Source organism: Bactrocera tryoni, chromosome 5, assembly GCF_016617805.1.
Source record: "Bactrocera tryoni isolate S06 chromosome 5, CSIRO_BtryS06_freeze2, whole genome shotgun sequence".
NCBI lineage: Eukaryota > Metazoa > Arthropoda > Insecta > Diptera > Tephritidae > Bactrocera > Bactrocera tryoni.
In genome coordinates this window covers 2,666,318-2,685,242 of record NC_052503.1, presented here as the reverse complement: position 1 = coordinate 2,685,242, position 18,925 = coordinate 2,666,318, and the positions used below count along the sequence as shown (strand labels likewise).

The window sequence follows — 18,925 nt, the reverse complement described above, 5'->3', positions numbered from 1 at the left end:
GCTTTTCACTGCCCGGCCACACTGGACAGCAGGCGAAATTTTCGGGCACCAAATTGTTGCTTAATTAATAACTAATTAAATGTCGCGTATACGCCATGCTGCCAGTTTTGTCACTGAGTGTGCTTTGTGTTATGGCGCTAACTTTGCTGCTGGTAGCGATAGAAAAACGCTAAACGGACTTCAATTGATGGTTAAATTAAAAGCGCTAAGGAGTATTTGAATTGCCACATAATTTGAGAAGCTCAAATTTCGAGAAAACAATCAAAATTTTTCGATGTTAGCATTAGAAGGGATCATAATACGTTTAGGAAACCACGGTTCAAATAAAATTTTGGATTGAAAATTATATTTTCGAAACTAAAAATGGATAAAATATTATTTAATTTAAACATTGTAGAACAAATAAAATATATTAAAAGCTGGAATGAAGGGGGATAAAAAAGCATGGTTTACATATTTCTAACTGCAACACTATAATGAAGGATAAATGAGTGTTAATACGACAAAGGGTGCCAAATTTTGTTGATATTTTAATAAAAATAAGCTTTACTTTTCAAAAGATGACCAAATTGTTAGATCATGACGAACGCAAACGCAAAAAAATTTAACTTCTAAAAAACTTGGACTAACTTAATATTTTTAACTTGGATTAACTTAATATTTGAAATTTGGGATTACATTTTTTTATTTGTTATTTTAAGAAATTAAAAACATATATTTTTTAATTTTTAATGCAGTATTTCAAATTGAAAATTTTAAAATTTTTTTTTCGGATTAAAAAATAAAACAAATTAATTCTATTAATTTCTCTATTACATTATATTATAATATATTTTATTTTATTTTATTATAATTTATTTACTGTCATATTATTTTTTTATTTTGTTTTGTTTTAATGATATATTATCACATAATTATTATTCACTTTTGGTAAAAAACATTAAGAACAAAATTAAAATTTATAAATAATAATCTGCAGTAACATGTTGCAAGAGAATTTCGGTTTAAAAAAGAGACAATAAAATTATAACATGTTTAATTTTTTTAGAATTTTCTAAGAATAGTTTTGTTCGATATGCCTCAAAAGAAATGCTTACAACAATTTGTTATTTTTAATAATTATATATTTTTTAACTATACCTATATATGTATTTTATTCGTTTTCTAAAAATAATTCTTTTGCTAATTCTAACATTTCTATTTTTTAATAGACTTGGAATCGAAAGAAAATTGTCCAATTAAAATCACATATCGAAAAATCAAAAAACTCGGAATAAGTGAAATACTGAGCAATAACTGATACGCTTTAAGAACACCAGATCATAATTGTTCATAGAAAAAAATTTATTATAAAGAACCATTTGATGAAAGCCACTCACTTTGTGAAAAACTCTAGCAGCAGCTGCAAGTAAAACACACTAAATTTTCAATTTGGAAACATCAAATAAAACCGCTTCCTAATAAAATTCGCAAAATCGCTGCCAGCTGAACAAGTACAAGTGAAAACAAGTTACATAATGCACTCAGATAAAAATGCCCTTTAGACTTACAAAACATAAAGAATTAATGAACGCACATAAACACACACAACAAAGAGACACTGGCTGTGCGTGAACCAGAAGAGAGCAACAACAATCCGGCGAAAGTGCGTACAAGTACGCTCATTAAAAATTAATTTGCTCACTTGTACATTAACATTAAAACATAAAGACGGCGATATGTATATATGTGTGTGTAGGTGTGCGTAGAGCACTTGTCCTTCAAGCAAACATAATGCCAAAGTAATACCGAAAATTCCGAGCATTTGCTTTGCTGTGCTTTTCTGGCTGTTGTTTTTGCATTTTTCATACGCTTAGCTCACATAAAGCTTTTCATTATTACTTTATTTCATCATGCGTTGATTTTATGATTTTGTGATTGTATGCCGTTATAAATTATAGCTTAAGCTGCTCTCTTGCTTTCTGCTTGGCACCGACGCCGACGCTGATGCTCACTTGTCGCTCCGATAAGCATGTGTACACATGAGGCAGTGAAATAAAATAAAATCAAAATGTTGAAGTCAGGAATTAATAATGACAAAAATGTTAATTGAGAAATTCCATTTGGTTGCAAGTACGTAGGTTGAATATGCGCATAGAAGTATTTCATTAAATATTTTGTGTTACGCTTCGTTAACTTACGGTGTATGCATGCACACAGGGTTGTATCCAGGAAGAAGTTCTTGTAAAATGTCTTGTGGAAGACATTCCATATTTCGTTTATATAATTCACGATTCATAATTATTAATAACAAAAAGTCTTTTTATAAAATGGGGAAATAAGCTCATATCACTCCTTCACTCTGTTTAAATGAGTTAAGCATCCACCGCCTCTACCCGGTAAAACTGGCGCATCCTAATGCTACAGTGTAATTCACCACGGCTGATGACACTACTGCACAACTCAACACATCTGTACGCCAACCCACTTAACAAAAAGGATGGGCATCGGGAAAGCATTCTCACTTCGTTACAAACCATTCGCTATCAACATTCGACCTATACAAGCCGCACTTTTACTATTCGATTCGATACTGCGCCGCACATCAACATTCTCTTTTTTTCGATCACCAAGTTTTTCCGTTTGCAACACCTATCTCGCGCGCTACAGTTTGAACTTCGACCGCAAGTTATCTGGTGCGCTATCTATATACGCTGCATTGGTTGCCAAAATAATTGAGACATTTAATTTTAAGAAAAGGAACCTTTGTATAAAGTTAAATTCCTCTTAAATAAACTATATTTTATACTACACACTTAAGTGATAAGGTGTTTTCATTTCAAATGTGCGTGATAACCATTTAGACAATTTAAAGATTCCCAAAGTACTAATAGAGATACATATGTATCTATTTGTTACAAGATTAAACACACTCCTTTACGAACCGTATTTTGTTACTCTTGATCAATTTGGGTGACGATGTGTTGTTTGCACAAGGAAGTAAGGTAAACACATAATAATAACCCAATAGGTGGCGCAATTGTCGAGTTATTGCCAAAAACATAATTGACGGTGTCATTTGGCCATATTACAGACATGTGAGTAAATCACCAAAGGAAATGCACAAAAATTTTTCCGATTTAGAATATATCAAAGACATATGTTGATATGGGAAAAGGCGTCACACTGGAAAATTGCTATGCTACGTTTCAAATGGTGCGTCAGCTGACATCCATCCTGGCTCCCTATCTACCGAACTGTCACTAGAGTGGTATTATAAAATCATGTTTAAGATGCAACTGAAGTCATAATAGAGTTAAATAATGGAAAAAGAAAAGATATGTTTTAGGACTAAAGATCGTTGGATAGAACTGACGTAACCGGATCGATAGAAGTTCTTCAGAACGAAAACATAAATACAAGTATATATCAGGAAACAAGAAAATTTTGAATATCCCTGACATGTCAATGCACCTTTATGCACACTATAACAACATTAAAATTGTCAAGCTATTAAACTAGAAGAGCGAACCTTGCATATTCCGATATTAAATTGCTTAATTTTATTAAATTTATTATGAATTATTGCTTAAGCATCCAGAATGTGTGCCAGCATGTGCCTTTGCGTATTTGCACAGTTTGCACCCAACTGTGCGTTTCGCACATCCAAATGCACTTTTGACTTAAGCAAATTCATTAACATTTCAATATTATGAAATTAGAAATTATTAATTAATTTATGTTTGTGCCTTAAAGCTGTTGCATTGATTGGTATGCACGCACACACACGGGCACACACACGGGCAAATATTTGTAAACTAATGCGTGCGTAGATGCGTCTTTGAAGGCGAATTCCGAGCACAATGATGCATGCAAAATATTTGATTTAATTAAAATACATTACACACATATACACACGCATTGAAACATATTGTTGTCTTCACTATGGTATTAGAGTTTTTGCGTCATGCTGAGGAAAAACGACCAGCCGCTCCATTTGTCTGTATGAATTTTAAACAAAATATTAATCTAAAATGTCGACATCTCCTTATTTTTATTGAAATTCGGATATTTGTTGTTTGGATATTATTGGTTTGTTAAAAAAAATTTACGTATTATAAATTACAAATTGTTTTTGCCACTTATTAGTAAGCCTTTGAATATTTCTGCATACTTTTTGCGAAGTTTCTGCTTTGTATGTTTAATCTGTGTGCAACAGCTCTTCAATTAATCCGCTCAATGATGGCTTTTGACAATTCAAATGTGATTAAGTTGTCAAAATGGCTTTGCAGATTCATATGGCAAAGCGGAATGTGTTGTATCTACATATATAGTTAACTGTGCGTGCGTGTAAGCGATACGCACTTGTGCAGTTTTATTACTAAAAATAAAATTGAACTTAAATTTCAGCATTTTGTTAGGCAAAATTTTGAACTTTGATTTTTCTAATCAAATATGTGGCATATTTTTCCAAATATGATATTTGACAGTTTACGAACATAAATTGCTCCATCTCACTTAGCAATAAAAGTAATTAAAATTTCCTTTCATCTTTCGCCTCAATGAAATGTAGTAAGGCAATAATGATTGACCTTACACCAGAAGAATCCGAAAAATAATTTTAAAAGTCAATATATGAGTATTTTGCACAATTTGTCGCTTGCCCTTCCGTGTCAAAAGGGTCTTAGCAGTTGAAAAGCGCAGGATTTTAATTTTTTTTTTTTTTGAATTCGATTTGATTATTTTTCTTAATTTATCTGTTGGTTTGCAGGATTGGAAAAAATTAGCTGCTAATTACTGCCGAAAGACAGAAGACTTTGGAATTTCATTTTAAAATGTCCTATGCAAAATGCTAAGTAAAAGTATAACAAAATAACAATAACAGTTATAACGAATTATATTATTTGCACAACGAATACCAATCTTGGTATAATTGACAAAATTTAATATAAACTTTATTTACTATTTTAGCACATTTTGTCTCATTTCATTTTTTTTTAAATAACTTTTCAATTCAGTTTTTGGTTCGAACTACTTTTTTTTATTTGTTACTTCAAATATACTGCTGCTGTACAGGCCTAGAAGCTCACTGACTGTGAGCTCAAGAGCTCAAGGCTAGTCGAAGAGGCAATGACCTCAATAACAGTAGAATCAAGGTGCATACTACATATAATAAGCTAGCCTGAGTTCTTGGTCTCAGCGGAGTCTTCGGATATTGTAAAACCGACCTGCTTGCAAGAAAAGGCACCCAAAACCAGATTTCATCATGATGGAAACTTTCGTCTTCGTGTATTTAGGCGTTGGATATATGGGCTTCGCGCGAACGTTGGCCAGCAACGCCTTCAGGACATTGAACTGATAGACCTTAGCAGGGCTCAATCACCGCAAATATAGGCGTCTTAACTGACGACAGACCCATTGTTACTGTCGCGGTGAGACTACAGATTTTGAAGAACGCAACTTATTAAATTTGTAGTGAAGAAGATGAGGTGAAAACCTATCTAGACACTTTCTTCTCCACTGTCCGGCTTAAGATTGAAGCATCTCAATTGTCATACTTTTTACGAACCCGAAGAATTGGCAGAAATGGGTGCTTGTGGCAGGCTCTAGGGGTTTTGTCGTAATGCGACGGTCGTTTCAATCTAATTATATATGCTTCTCTGGCTCTCTGTGATTTTTTGTGGCCTCACCATTAAATCACTAAGTAAAAATAAATATGTGGGATCACTTAAAGTTGAATAAAGGTAACATTATATTAGCAGAAGTCCTCAAGCTTTCTTTCTCTTTCTAACAAGGCATTTGTTTACTGATCATTTCACTAATTTTATCACTTTTTTGGTTATTTGATAATCGCAAATATTCCTATTTTTTGTTCTCGCACGTCGGTCCTCAAAATTGCGCTCCTAATTATTTTAACAAGTATTCGGTGGTAAACAATAAAAATACCAGCAAACAGACACACATTGGCACATAAATCTGTGTAGCACTTTAAAAATAAGTTTTGTTTACTATGCTAAGCATTTGACTCATCCCATTAACACAGCGCTTAAGTTCAAAAGTCAAACAAATAATTAGATGAATATCGCGCAACAACAACAAGTGCGTGTGACAACGAGCACGCACGACACGCAGTTCGTTGTTTACAAACCACATATATGCATGCGGGTGTAAACAAGCTTGCCGCACAAACAAACCCACTTGTAAGGCGGTACTTCCACAGAAACCAGAATCTGATATTAAATTGATAATGGCATCCGGCAGCGGCTTAAGAAGTTGTAGCGCCGAGGTATCGACAAAGAAAGAGTTTTTGCTATTTGCTGTGAAGCTGATACGGGGATCGCAATCTCGTAGAGAGTGTGTGTAAGCGTTTGTTCGCATTGCGCTTTATTTGTGTGACTTTAGCGTGTGTGGTTGGCTGTGAGCAGCGTTAGGCGTGAGGCATTCAGCTAAAGCCGTTGACTTTTATTTATTTACATATTTTTTTGTTTTTTAACTTAATTTTTTTTCTGTTTACCCTTGCATGTTAACCCTTCATATTTATTTGCCTCTTTTAAATTTTTATTTGAGTTTAATTTGTTTTCATAATACAAATAAACACAAACGGGGATTGTTCTATATATACCTGAGCATATATGGAGGGTTCGTGTAATGTTGATTCGGTAAACTAATTAATATTAATTAATAATAACATCCTTCGTGCAGCTTGAACGCGCATAAAATTGAACTGAAAGTTGGTAAAGAGGTAGGGGAGAGTATTTTAGGCCTTAAAATAAATGGAGATATGAAACTTTGAACAGCAAAAATTAAGAATTTTTAAAGAAGACGTGAAATTTCGAGAAGAAGAACGTTGGTATTTAATAAGTTTTCCAACTAATTGTCAAAACTGTAATTGGAGACAAAGACACAATAGAAGGTTAAATGCAACTATTAGCGCCTTTGAATTGACGTCATTTGAAGTAAATACAATGAGATCTTAATTCAATTTCTTAAAAACAAAAAACGTCAAAAAGTTTAAAGAAAAGCTATAAAAATCCTTTTCAAGAAAACTTTTGTAATTGAAAAAATATATATATTTTCCTCATTAAAGGAACATTTTTTAAATAATTATTAAAAACCATAAGGAAAAATAAATTCTTCAACTTTTTAGCGGTTTTTTATCGAAACGCTCAAAATAAGATGTGCAAAGCTACAAAATAAAATGTCTGAAAATTGTTATAAACCTTAAAAAAATGTTCATAACTCGGCATAAAGCATCAAATATTCTATTAAATTCCTTTTTCGATTTAAATTTGTGGAATTTTGTATGCAATATATCTAAAAGGAGATATCTGACATTGTAATCGGATAATAAAACGAGTTTTTCACGAAACACTTTTCAGAGTCCGTGGGCAAAATTTCTTCGAAATGGTTTGACCGAATAACTTGAAAATTTCATACGACCTTCTTAAATATATCAATATTATCAGTAATCATCGAAGAAGCAAGTTTTTTAGTAATAATTTAAATGTTTGTTATTCATCATGAAAAGTAGATTTTTTCACAAAAAATTACTCTTTCTATGTGAGCTTCCATTTTATCCATAATCAAGTTTTTGCTTAATCCATTGATCATTACCAGTTTTCATTTACATTAAATTTTTTTTTTTTTGGATAATCTTAAGTAGAAAAAACTTCCCCTTTGCCAGACAACTTTTTCTGAACGTCATCCTACAGATTGGCTACGGGATCAAGGGAATCCAATTTTGCACCTTTATTAAATAAAATGCCTTTAAAAAAAATTACAAAAGAAGGCGTTTTTTCTAACTTGCAAGCGGAGTGACTACCGATTAGAGACATTGATTTAAAATTTTGTATCTGTTCTTTTCACACCAAGAAGCTGCTCGTTTGTCGGAACGTATATCGGACCTTATAGCATATAGCTGCCATACAAACTGAGCGATTGGAATAAAACTCTTGTGAGGAATCTTTTGTATTAGTGAAGAATGTTATAGCTTCGGTTCAACCGAAGTAAATTCTTTTACTTCTTTTCTATAATTTCACTATTTATAATACTTATCTTTCTCAGGTTAGAACAGCAACTTTTTCATGCTTCTACTTTGCCAGAGACACAAAGGTCCATAAACACTAATAAAGTAATGTCCGATATTAAATCTGCAAAAAATGCATTAAAGCTTTATAGCTTAGCACGAACAACGTAGCCGCAAATCGCACACTCCCTTGAACTTCCCGCACCAGCTCGCCTAGCCAGGCATTCCAGCGCATGAAAGAGCAATCAGAGTAATTTACATACTTAAACTACAAATTAAATGCAAATTTCGTGTATGCGCTGCATTGGACAACTGCCGCCAATGAGTGACTACACTAATTAAAATGCAATAACAAATATTTACAAAGGCAAACAAAACGCAAAAACAAAAACAAAGCACACAATGAATTGCAGCACAAAGGCTGCACCGCTATGCCGTTAGCTGATCGCGTGTTTATTAAGAGATACTTGCCCGAGCATAAGCAGCGCGTTTGGCGTTCCAGCTACTATTGCATATTTTGAGGCGTAATAACAAACACTTGTGCGCTTTTGTTATAACTGCATTTTTCTAGGCGCATAAAGCTATTTTTGCGCTTTAAAAATGAAACAACAAACATTACCGGCACAGCACGACACTTTGTTTTGTTTACCATAATCCTTTTTTTTTTTGCTTTATTTCGAATATTAAAAAAAATATAAAAAAGAGGGTGTTTTTTAATATATTTATTCATACGCTTAATTAGCAGCAGGCACGCCACACGCACGCCGCCCGTTCATCGCAACAATTCCGCCTTGGCACGCGTCATATGCAGACTTGTATGTATGTATGTGCAGTTATTTAATTGTATAAATTTAAATAAATATGCCTGTGTTCTTGCATGTAGCAGAGTCAGTCTTCAACTTGGTCAACACTCTTGCTGGGTTTTGTTACCCATACGCCCTGGCACACACATTTGCATATCAATATGTGCAAATATTTGCGAGCGCACGCGGACAATGTATACAATTTGTACAACAACTTCATATGCATATGTGTGCATATGCAAAGATATTTACATAAGTGTGGTGTTATGCGCTGGATAATGGTAAACCGGTCAGGATGCACTATATACATTTTTTTTTAGTTGTAGATCAGCGCTGCAAAAGTTTAATGTTCAGTAAATTTACGTAGCACTATTATGTTGAAATTTGGTGTTTATTTTTGGCTTTTAATATTTCTTTAATCATTTTTTAAATATTTTTTTATTATTTTTTTAATTTTATTAACTATTTTTTTATTATTTTTTTAATTTTTTCAATTTTCATTTATAACTTTTTAAAATTCTTAGTATTTTTAAATAAATATTATTTTAATTTTTTTAGTATGAAAAAGTTGTTTTTGAATTAGTTTTTTATGTTTAGTTTTTTTAATGCTTATTTGTATTAAAAACAAATTTATAATTTTATATACGTAAACTAATAAAAAAAATTGTTTTAGTATTTTTTGATATATTTTTAAATTTACTTTAAATAGTTTTTAAACTTTTAATTTTTATTTTTTTTTACTTTAATTTAATATTTTCAAACTTTTTTGATTTTTTTTAATATTTCTAAATGTTTTAAATATTTCTTAAACTGTAAATTTAGTTATTTAAATTTAGTATTCTCAAACTTTTATATTTATTTTATTTTATATTTTCTAAAATCTTCATTTTTAATTTTTTTAAATATTTCTTTATATTTTTTTTATTTTTTTGAATATTTGAGAGTTGTTTTTTAACTATTTTTTTGTTTACCTCTTTTAAATATATTTTATAATTCATAAAATTATTACATTTTATTTTTTGTTCAGAAATTTCTCATTTGCTCTACTTTATGCACATTATTTGCTTGCATTTCGCCTTTTTCTGTCACTTCACTTTACCTAACTAGTGTTGTTGTTGTTTACTGACAGCATATTTGTTGTGTTGACTTTAATGCTTGACTGACGCTTACTTACGATTCATACACGCACACAAGCATACTATTTGTGTGCGGGCTTGTAAAACGCTGTCTGCAGCTACTGCGACGTCTGCTGCACACATAAAAATGCAGCTGTTGTTATGCTTGTTGTTGCCTTGGACATTGATGCGACACCTCTGCTTGAATGCATAATTGAACAAGCATATTTCATGCCACACATACGCTCGTGCTCACGCTATTAATATTTACCGTTGTTTTTCTTTTTGTTGCAATTGCATTTTTAAGTGGCTTTGGCATTTTCGCTGCGCGCACTAGTGTTTACCTTCTTAATGCTTAATTAATTAAGTAAAATTGCACGGTGTTATTTATAAGTAATTGCGAGCGCATTGAATCGCACTGCTTTGGCGGCGCGTAAGCTATTACAGCTATTGTATTTATAATTGATGGGTGTCTGCGCGTCGCGTATACACTATTATGGCATATAAGTATGTATGTAACTTAATTGCGCGCAGTTGTTGCTTACTCACTTAAGTGCGCTCGCAGCTATATAATTTTTTAGCGGTAATTTTGCGAATGATTGCATAGTAAAACAGTAAAATGGAAAATATTTGATTCTTTTGACTCCGGCGCGCGCACATACAAACACACATTAAGTATGCGCGCGGTTGGCTGCTGGCGGCAGGCAGTTGAGCAGTTGCGCCGCCAGGCAGGTGGCAGCCAATTTGTCTGTTTGCGCTGACGTTAATTTTCCAGCGCAATGATTTTTAAACTCATTTCGATTACTTAATTGCACACGTTCGCGACGTTTCATTCGCTTTTCGATTTCTTTCACGTTTTCCGCCGCACATTTATTGCTATTTTTGCTGCGCCACGTCGTCTCCTTGCTACGCGGCGTACTTAGTTCGCGGCGTACATTTGTACTGTGTACTTAATCGACCGGTTTTCACAAACGTTTACGCTTAAATGCTGCAACGCCGAACTTTGCGCGTTAATTTAAAACTTTTTCCGGAAAATTTATAGAATTTCCTCGTCACTGTACGTCGGAAGCACCGCTCGCGCGAGTGTACTTACGCACGTGGGAGTGCGTATGAGTGCGGCAGATAGAGTGAAGTAGTCGTTAGGTGCGTGTGTGTGTGCGTGTGTCGGGAAGTCAATAAAAATCCACTTAAATGCTTAAGCAACATCACATATGTGGAAAGCATACAAAATCACACACAACGGTGGTAGTAATGCTTGCTCATTTGTTTCGATTTACTTTTTTCATCTGCTTTGCTTTTCCTTTTTTCTTTGCTACGAAGCAACAATCATAATTACAATATTTTGTACAACACACAGCAGCCACTTGCCACCAAACACTTCAGCAACATCTAAGTGCCTTCAGAACCAAAATATTGCACGGCGCACAAACATAAGCACACTCGAAGACACACACACACTAACACTACAACGACAATATTTCGCCTTTGCCATGGCTACTAGGTGCGTGTGTACACATATGCATACACGCAAACACACACAGCAAAACAAATGGCAATACCAACAAATCTCGTAACACACAATAGCCAATGGCTGAGGGAATCCGTGTTTCGGGCGAATCGCAACGCAGCTCAACGCAACACTCGAACACTTGACACAAAGACGACGTTAGCCTCCCGTTTAGCACATCTTAACCGGTTGCAGCACCTAACACGACTGAGGTAAACGCACTTGAGGCGCATAACTTTTTAGAAAACTCACAAGTACACGCAAACACACACATGCGCACATGTACAGGCAAACACGAATGCATGCACTCGCATTTAAAGCTCAGTTCAGCAAGTGGAATTTACACGAGCCCTCAGCAAAAGCGGTAAACCGAGCGGCGGTACGAGCCTGTGAGCGCGCGCCGACTGCCAGTAAAGCAACTAACAGGCGTTTACCCACACAAACACATATATGGACTCGCTTGATGGCCGAATGTCTTGCTCGTTTGAAAAGTGGTTAACGAGCACCAAGCAGAGCGCCGCTCTTAAAAATTTGTGTGAACCTCATAGAAGATATATTTCAACCGGCTAGTAGGCTCATCCTTACAATGAGCGAAGTAAGCGTCCTTTCAGCATAGTCACTCTTCCAAAACAATAACAAAGAAATTTGCAATTCGCTCATTCAGCGTGTAATTCAGCAAACATTATTTGGACAATCACCAAAAGAGTGTCCTAGGTCTCAACGAAGAGTGGGCAAAGTGGAAATGTGTGGGCGCACTTGCAACACAACTCAATACAACCCAATGAAACTCACTCAAATGCTCCGGAATAGCAGATAACGCTCTTCGCGCCATCTGTTGTATGCAACCCTAACGTAGTGTAGTGGTGAAATTGCTTACACCTTATATGAAAAATAACTCACCTCGCTTTCCAACAACCCCTATATTCGCTCACAATGTGTTGAGATTCGTTTTTCACTCAGGCTCTGCTCTTACTCACGCTCTTTTACTCAACTTGCTACCCCATTATTTTCTACGAAACTATGTAATTTCCTTTGTTTCCAATAAGGCTTTTTTGTCGCTGCTGCTGCTAAGGGCAAATAGCTTTGCTTCTGAGAGCGGAAACGCCGATGGTGAAAAGCTGTAAGCGGAGATGATGTAACTTTCCACCCTCGCAACATTGTAGGTGGTTATTAAATATAACATTTTTTACTCATTTAAATATAGAGGAAATAGTATTTGCAAGTAACCAATTGAGCCAAAAATTAGGTAGAAATTTTGGACGCATTTCGAAGGTAATAATGTGATATCAGGATAAACACACTTACATACAAGTATGTACATATATGCAATTGATTTGTGATAATTGTACTTTCACGCCCGCTTTCTTAAATTTTGAGTAAAATCACAGCAAATTGCCTTCGAAAGAATTAGGATGTTTCATAATTAAAATCGTCACATTACAACTACAAAAATTATTTCTTTTAGTCAATATTCAAGAATATAACGCAAGATAATACGAAATCCATAATATCAAAACTTTCATGTTTGGAAAATTTATTTAATTTTCAAAATTATTTCAATTTTCGCAATTAATACCCAAAAGAATCGCTCGAGTAGAAACCAGTAAAATATAAACTCAAGGTAATGAAACTACGAGTAGATGTTGTAAGAGCTGAAGTATTGAAATGAAGATGTATCAACTTGAGAAAAGATTGAAGAATTTAATTAAACAGTTGATACGAATGGATCGAGTCGGTTTGAATGATATGAGGTTGAAACACACAAAATTAATTATTTTCGTTTCCAAGACATATTACTACCTGTCAATAGAATTAAAATCCTCCTCCAAGTCTAATTGTCATATCTCTAGTCGCAGGACTGAAATTCGACTTTAATCGTGGAATCAAGAAAATATATAATGTGTGTTCGAATTTTAGAATAGAGAATCTAGTTTTATTAATTTTTACCTTATTTTTGTTTACTTATGTAAGAATTCTCCTCGTTTGGAATATAGTTAAGTACGTGAAATTTTCAATCGATTTAAGATGTTGGTTCTTGCGATCATAATTAGCTAGAAGGTGGCAGTCCTTTCCGAGATCGCTAAGAACTTTACTAAGAAAGTTATGCAATACTGAGCTGTTGTTTATTTATTATCATTGAATTAAAAGGATGCTGTTAATTTAATACCTTACGCTTACCATAGAAGCATAATGAATATGTACTTGATGAGTTGGAATTTGTGTAGGTAGGTAGAAAGAGTGGATGTATGACGACGCAACTAGGCCTTTGGGTGACCCATTGTGAATCCACCGGGACTAAAATCTCATCTCTCTCTCTCTCTATGGTATTCTATGGTGTTCCCGTCTTCTGACATCTCTGCCAATTAGGGACCTGTTAGCACTACCACTAGAGTTCTTATGTCATTGCTTTTGAATTTTAAAAGTCGGCTTTTGCGACCTATATTCCACTTATGTCACATCCACCAGCTTGTTAAGCCAGTTAGGGATTGATTCCACCAATACTCAGTTATATCTACAATAATCTAATCTACAATGTCGATTAAATATCTTAAAGAAAACAGAGGCATATAAATTCCCTCTTTTCAGCTTCTCTGCCTAGTTCATCTGCTTAACAGTTACCAGGAATTTCACTATGTTCTGTAACCCATTGCAGGTTTATTGCGAAATAAGTTGTTAGATTCACTATCTTGGATGAAACCATAAGAGACTTTAGTGATTTTAAAGCCGCTGGGCTATCTGCATATACAAAAATATAATACTTGTTGTGAGTACACTCCCTGACAGAACTCCGCTTGAAAGACATTGCAGTGGTGTGGGGTCGGAAAGATATATAATTTTGCCTAAAAGACACCACCTACCACTCGATTATCTAATTTGAACTTCACTCCTTTTTTACTCTTCGCTAGAAGGGCAGGCTGTATCGCGGACCGAATTTATGTTTAATTCTATAAAATTTCCAAAAACTAAAAAACAAATTACATTCATTGCATTGAAAGTCACTTACCGTTGCCATAGAAGCAGTTTAAATGGAAAATTATTCAATACATTGAAATTTTAAGTTAAAAACGACGATTAGGAAAAAGTTCAAATATATTTTCATATACATAGATATATATGTATATCTATGAGTATCTGTAAAATTAATGTTATATTTACTTCATTATTTTACCAAAATATCAAAATGGAATTCAAGGCTGAACTAATGCCTGCAGATTACTGAAGGCAGTTTCTATAAACATAATTGCTTTAAAAGGAGAACGCACCTCGAATGTTCAAATAAACATTCAGTACAATAATGGCACAACTTAAAATCACAAAATGGAAAGAAGTAACAGAGATAATAATAAATTTTTCTAAGATTTTTTCATTACTTACAACTTTATATGCGCCCTCAGTCATAAAGCTAAGTGCCACTATCAAATTCATTATAATATACCTGCCGATTAATCACAGAACTTCAAAGAAATAAATTTAAAGTAAAAATATGTATACATTCGTGGAAAATTATTCCGCCATGTGTACTTTCCCATAGAGGCGTGTTTGCGAATAAAAACGAAAAAATAGAACAACAAATCGTATCCGAAATGACTTACCTCAAAATGCCCAGTTAATTTGGGGCCCGCTTGCGCTAAGTACAAAGTTGAGGCCGAATCGAAGACCAAGTCCTGTGGTTCCCGCGCGACCGTTGTCGTCGTATTTAGTTCGCAATCGTAGTAGAAGAGCACCTTGTCCCTGAGTACCTGAAATGAAAGTGTCGTCCACTCCTTGCCCCTGTATGGCAATTGGTAGCTGACCAATTTACGGCTAACAGAGTTCTGATCGGACTGCGTGTAGAGCAATGAAACATTCCAGAAATTCTTGCTGACTGTCGACAAGTGCAGACCCAACTGCACCACAGACTCGAAAGAGTTTACCACACTAAAGAGATAACCACCCTTCGGGCTGTTCGGCAGAAATTTGACTAGTATGGCGAATTCATAAAGTCTTTCGGGTAGCAGGACGCGATATGACGTCTTAACATCGGATGTGGGTAGAAATTTGTACGAGGGAAAACCGTCGTCGGCCTCCTCGTACTCGATGCCCTGCGATTGTGCGTTGATCATGTCCGTTAGTGAGTATTCGCCGAAGGCATCTGTGTGTGCATGTGTATGTGTGTGTGCGAGCGTTAAAAAGAGAAGAAAACAAAAGCAATAAAATATGTACGATAAAAAGGCTACTTTTTTGCCAGCAAATAAAAATTGCATAACATTTCAATTGTGTGTGGCAAAAATTATGTAGTTTACATATTACAACAACAATAAAGCGTATTGATTGTAATGCATTTAGTTCGTGGCAGTCAATAAAAAGTTGCATGTGTAAAAACTCGATGTTTTTCGCTGTTTCACTGCAATGTATGCGCGTCGGGTTGCAGCATCGTTTGTTTAATTTGCAATTCTGCGCATTTTACAGTTACAATCGTTCGAGTAAATTTTTTATTTAAATTTGAGGATACTTTACAAACCGTTTTCCATATTTTTACAAATTTTTATTTTATTCACTTTGCGCAGTATATTGATTGCAACAAACACAAATATGCTTTGTGCAAACGCAATGAAATGCCAAAAATTATGCAACGTTTTTGAATGCTTGGCTAGCGAACGGCACAGTGGTGGCGTGCCACATTAGGTTATTGTGCTACTAAAAACGGATCTGGAAGGATTTTTCGCGGGATGATAAAGTAACTAATGCCTAAAGCGGCGGATTATAATTTCATGAACACTAGTGCTTAAAGTGGAAACCATGTTATTTTCACAAAGTCTGACGGAACCCCGAATATTTCCGGTCTTTATCTTGCTGCTGATAGCGTTTGAATCTAATGAAATTATTCAATTGAATTTTCTTAGAGAAATTCGTTATATCTATTACTTTCGGTTAGGTAAAAGTGTAGGATGCACCCAACATACGTATCGAAGAATCCCAATTGGACAGCTGTGAACGCTGGATCTTTGTGCTTTCAAGATCTTTAGGGATCGGCTTTGACACATACATATATGTTAAGGCGGCTAATATCATCACTTGGTTCGACGAAAAGGTGTACTATATTGAGATGCTGATGATTTGAGAAGCAAGCTGAACATTTGAGAAGCAAGAGTCTAGATGAATCCATCTCGACTTCATCCATATAATTTTGAAAACATGCATCCAAAAATAAATAGTATTTCACCGCAGATGAGCCTATTGGACAGCGTTCAGTTCGAAGGACTACCATGGCAGCGAGATACACTTTGCTAAAGGAAAATAATTCAGAAAGATTTCGCAGTCGCACAAATTTTAGTTGTTGACCAGCATTTGCCAAGTTTACGGAGGGTTCATAGAGCCAACGGTGGAGCTAAAGAGGACAACGCAGTACGGCTCATTGCCAATATGATGAAGTTGAGTTGAAGGTAACCTCTGTATCAAGCTTTTGGGCTAAGCAGTTTCTAGCGATTCCGCGATGCCTGGAGCCACATAAATCGGATAACAAAGTAGCTCGGTACTACTATTAAAGAGTGAAACGTTCCTTGAAAAGTCTTGAGCCCACTGCCAGCGAGTATTGCAACGCTGCAATCGGAGTGAATGCAGATCTCTTTAAGAGAAGCTTAACTTGCTTATACTTAATGGATACCTAATTTTTAATAAAAAAAACGAATTAACGGAAATTTTGTAAAAATGTCCCAACTTTCCATTAGCTACTCTGAAGTATAGTGCTTCGTCGAAATAGTTCAAAGTAAGAGCTTAAGTATTTGTCGTCCAGTTCCTTTTTTGGGGTTATCTTTTAGATCTGAGATGTGGTTAAGGCAGGAATTATAAGGTTCGAATGTTACTCCTGCAAAATGTCTCAAATTATTTGAAATTCTAAGTGCCAATTCTGAGAGAAAGATAAGTAGTATAATCATTTGTACATGGTTTTGGGTTTGTAGATCTCATAAATGTTTTATAGTTCATCGTCTTCGACGTTTTTTGTTCACAATTACCCCAAAATGTAGTGCTTCACAAATTTCTGACGATGAAATCGACGAAAGTACAATTTTAGTAAATTTAATCGAGGCTTTATGCCAACAACTCACCTTTAATAGACTGCCCTTGAAGACCATCGAGACTCGAAGCCGCCAGCAATGGTCCACAACAAAGGAATATCGCCAGCAGGGGTAACATTTTGACACCAATACTGTCGTGCGCTTGTCGTTGGTGCACACCGAGCTTATTGTTGTTGTTTTGCTGCATGTTGCGGCTGCAAAAGAAAACGAGAGCAATTGAAAATACCATTTTGTTATTGTCATAAATTGCAGCAACAAAAATTGATATAAAATTGGCAATAAAAACGACGTTCAAACAATCAAAGGCAACGTAGGACTAAATAATTCCTCATGTGTGTGTGTGTGTGTGGGTGCCTGTGTAAGTACGAACATAAAAACTGCAAAGTAATATTAAATCTTTTGCAACCGTTGCAAGCGTTTGTGCATAAAATGCGCTCAAACGAGCATAGATTGATTGCCACAAAGGATGCAAGCGCCCAAAACAACACAAACACAACAACAAATATATGTATGCAAAATGGCCAACAAGTGAGTGGAGTATAAATGTGTGTCTATGTGCTTCTATGTGTATGTGTATATATTGTTGCTTTATTGTTTTTGTTATTGTTGTATAAATGTAGTAGGAGCGCAATTAATTGTCCATAACGCATGTGGCATATAAAGTACAAGACCACAATTGAGTGTAGCAAACACAACACTACAATGTACAACACAATACTAAACAACAACAGCAACAATAAGAGCAGGCTCCCACACCATATATCCGCATACAAATTTCAAGTGTAAATTTTCAGCCAGTCAATTGCTTCCCTTTCCTAGCCCGCCGCCACTTTCGATGTCATCATACATTTACCGTTAGCAGGCATTTGAAGTAAAACTAAACCCATTTAGTCGCTTCGGATTTGGGGAATACAGTCAGACTATCGCTCACCGCTCACACCACCACACCGAATGCACCGAGCTGCGGTTATGTTGCACCAGTCTGCTGTGAACTGTACGTTTGCGGTGTTGCAAATTGACTTGAGCGTTTTGGTGCGCCCCAAAATATGTACCCCCACACATCTGCATATGCATGTGCGTATGTATGTGCGCCGGTATTTACATTCAATTGCACACACAATTGGTTGGCGCTTGTTGTTGTTGTTATTGTTGTTGGGGGTTGGCTGGCAGTTGGCGGTCAGTTAGTTGTTATTTGAAACTGGTCCGCGTTGTAACTCAAGTCACCGACGATTTATGCCATACACATATGTGTGTGAGTGTGCCAGTGTATGCGAGGATGTCGATGTGTGTGTGTCACAGCCAAAAACATTTGCAATTACAATAGCAACGATGCACATTGATTTGTAGCATTCGAAACCACAAATATGACCAACAGCAAATGGCTTTTCCGGCTGCTACTTGAATTTCGTCTGCTCTTAAAGGCTTACCAACCGGGTGGG

At 35.2% G+C, this 18,925-nt stretch overlaps 1 protein-coding gene across 3 annotated transcripts in view; it reads right to left on the bottom strand.

Moving 5' to 3' along the window:
• The window catches only part of LOC120777208 (collagen alpha-2(IX) chain), a 379,148-nt gene that overhangs the window by 314,965 nt on the left and 45,258 nt on the right, over nt 1-18,925 (bottom strand). Inside the window, exons 3-4 of one of the 3 annotated variants that reach the window (XM_040108383.1) lie at nt 17,517-17,680; nt 15,024-15,562 (exon numbers count right to left, since the gene is read on the bottom strand). In XM_040108383.1, the coding sequence (XP_039964317.1) occupies nt 15,024-15,562; nt 17,517-17,680 (703 nt within the window). Of the gene's footprint in view, nt 1-9,060; nt 9,230-9,982; nt 11,620-15,023; nt 15,563-17,516; nt 17,681-18,925 lie in introns of those variants that run through there. The other 2 variants (XM_040108384.1, XM_040108385.1) reach the window with 2 other exon arrangements.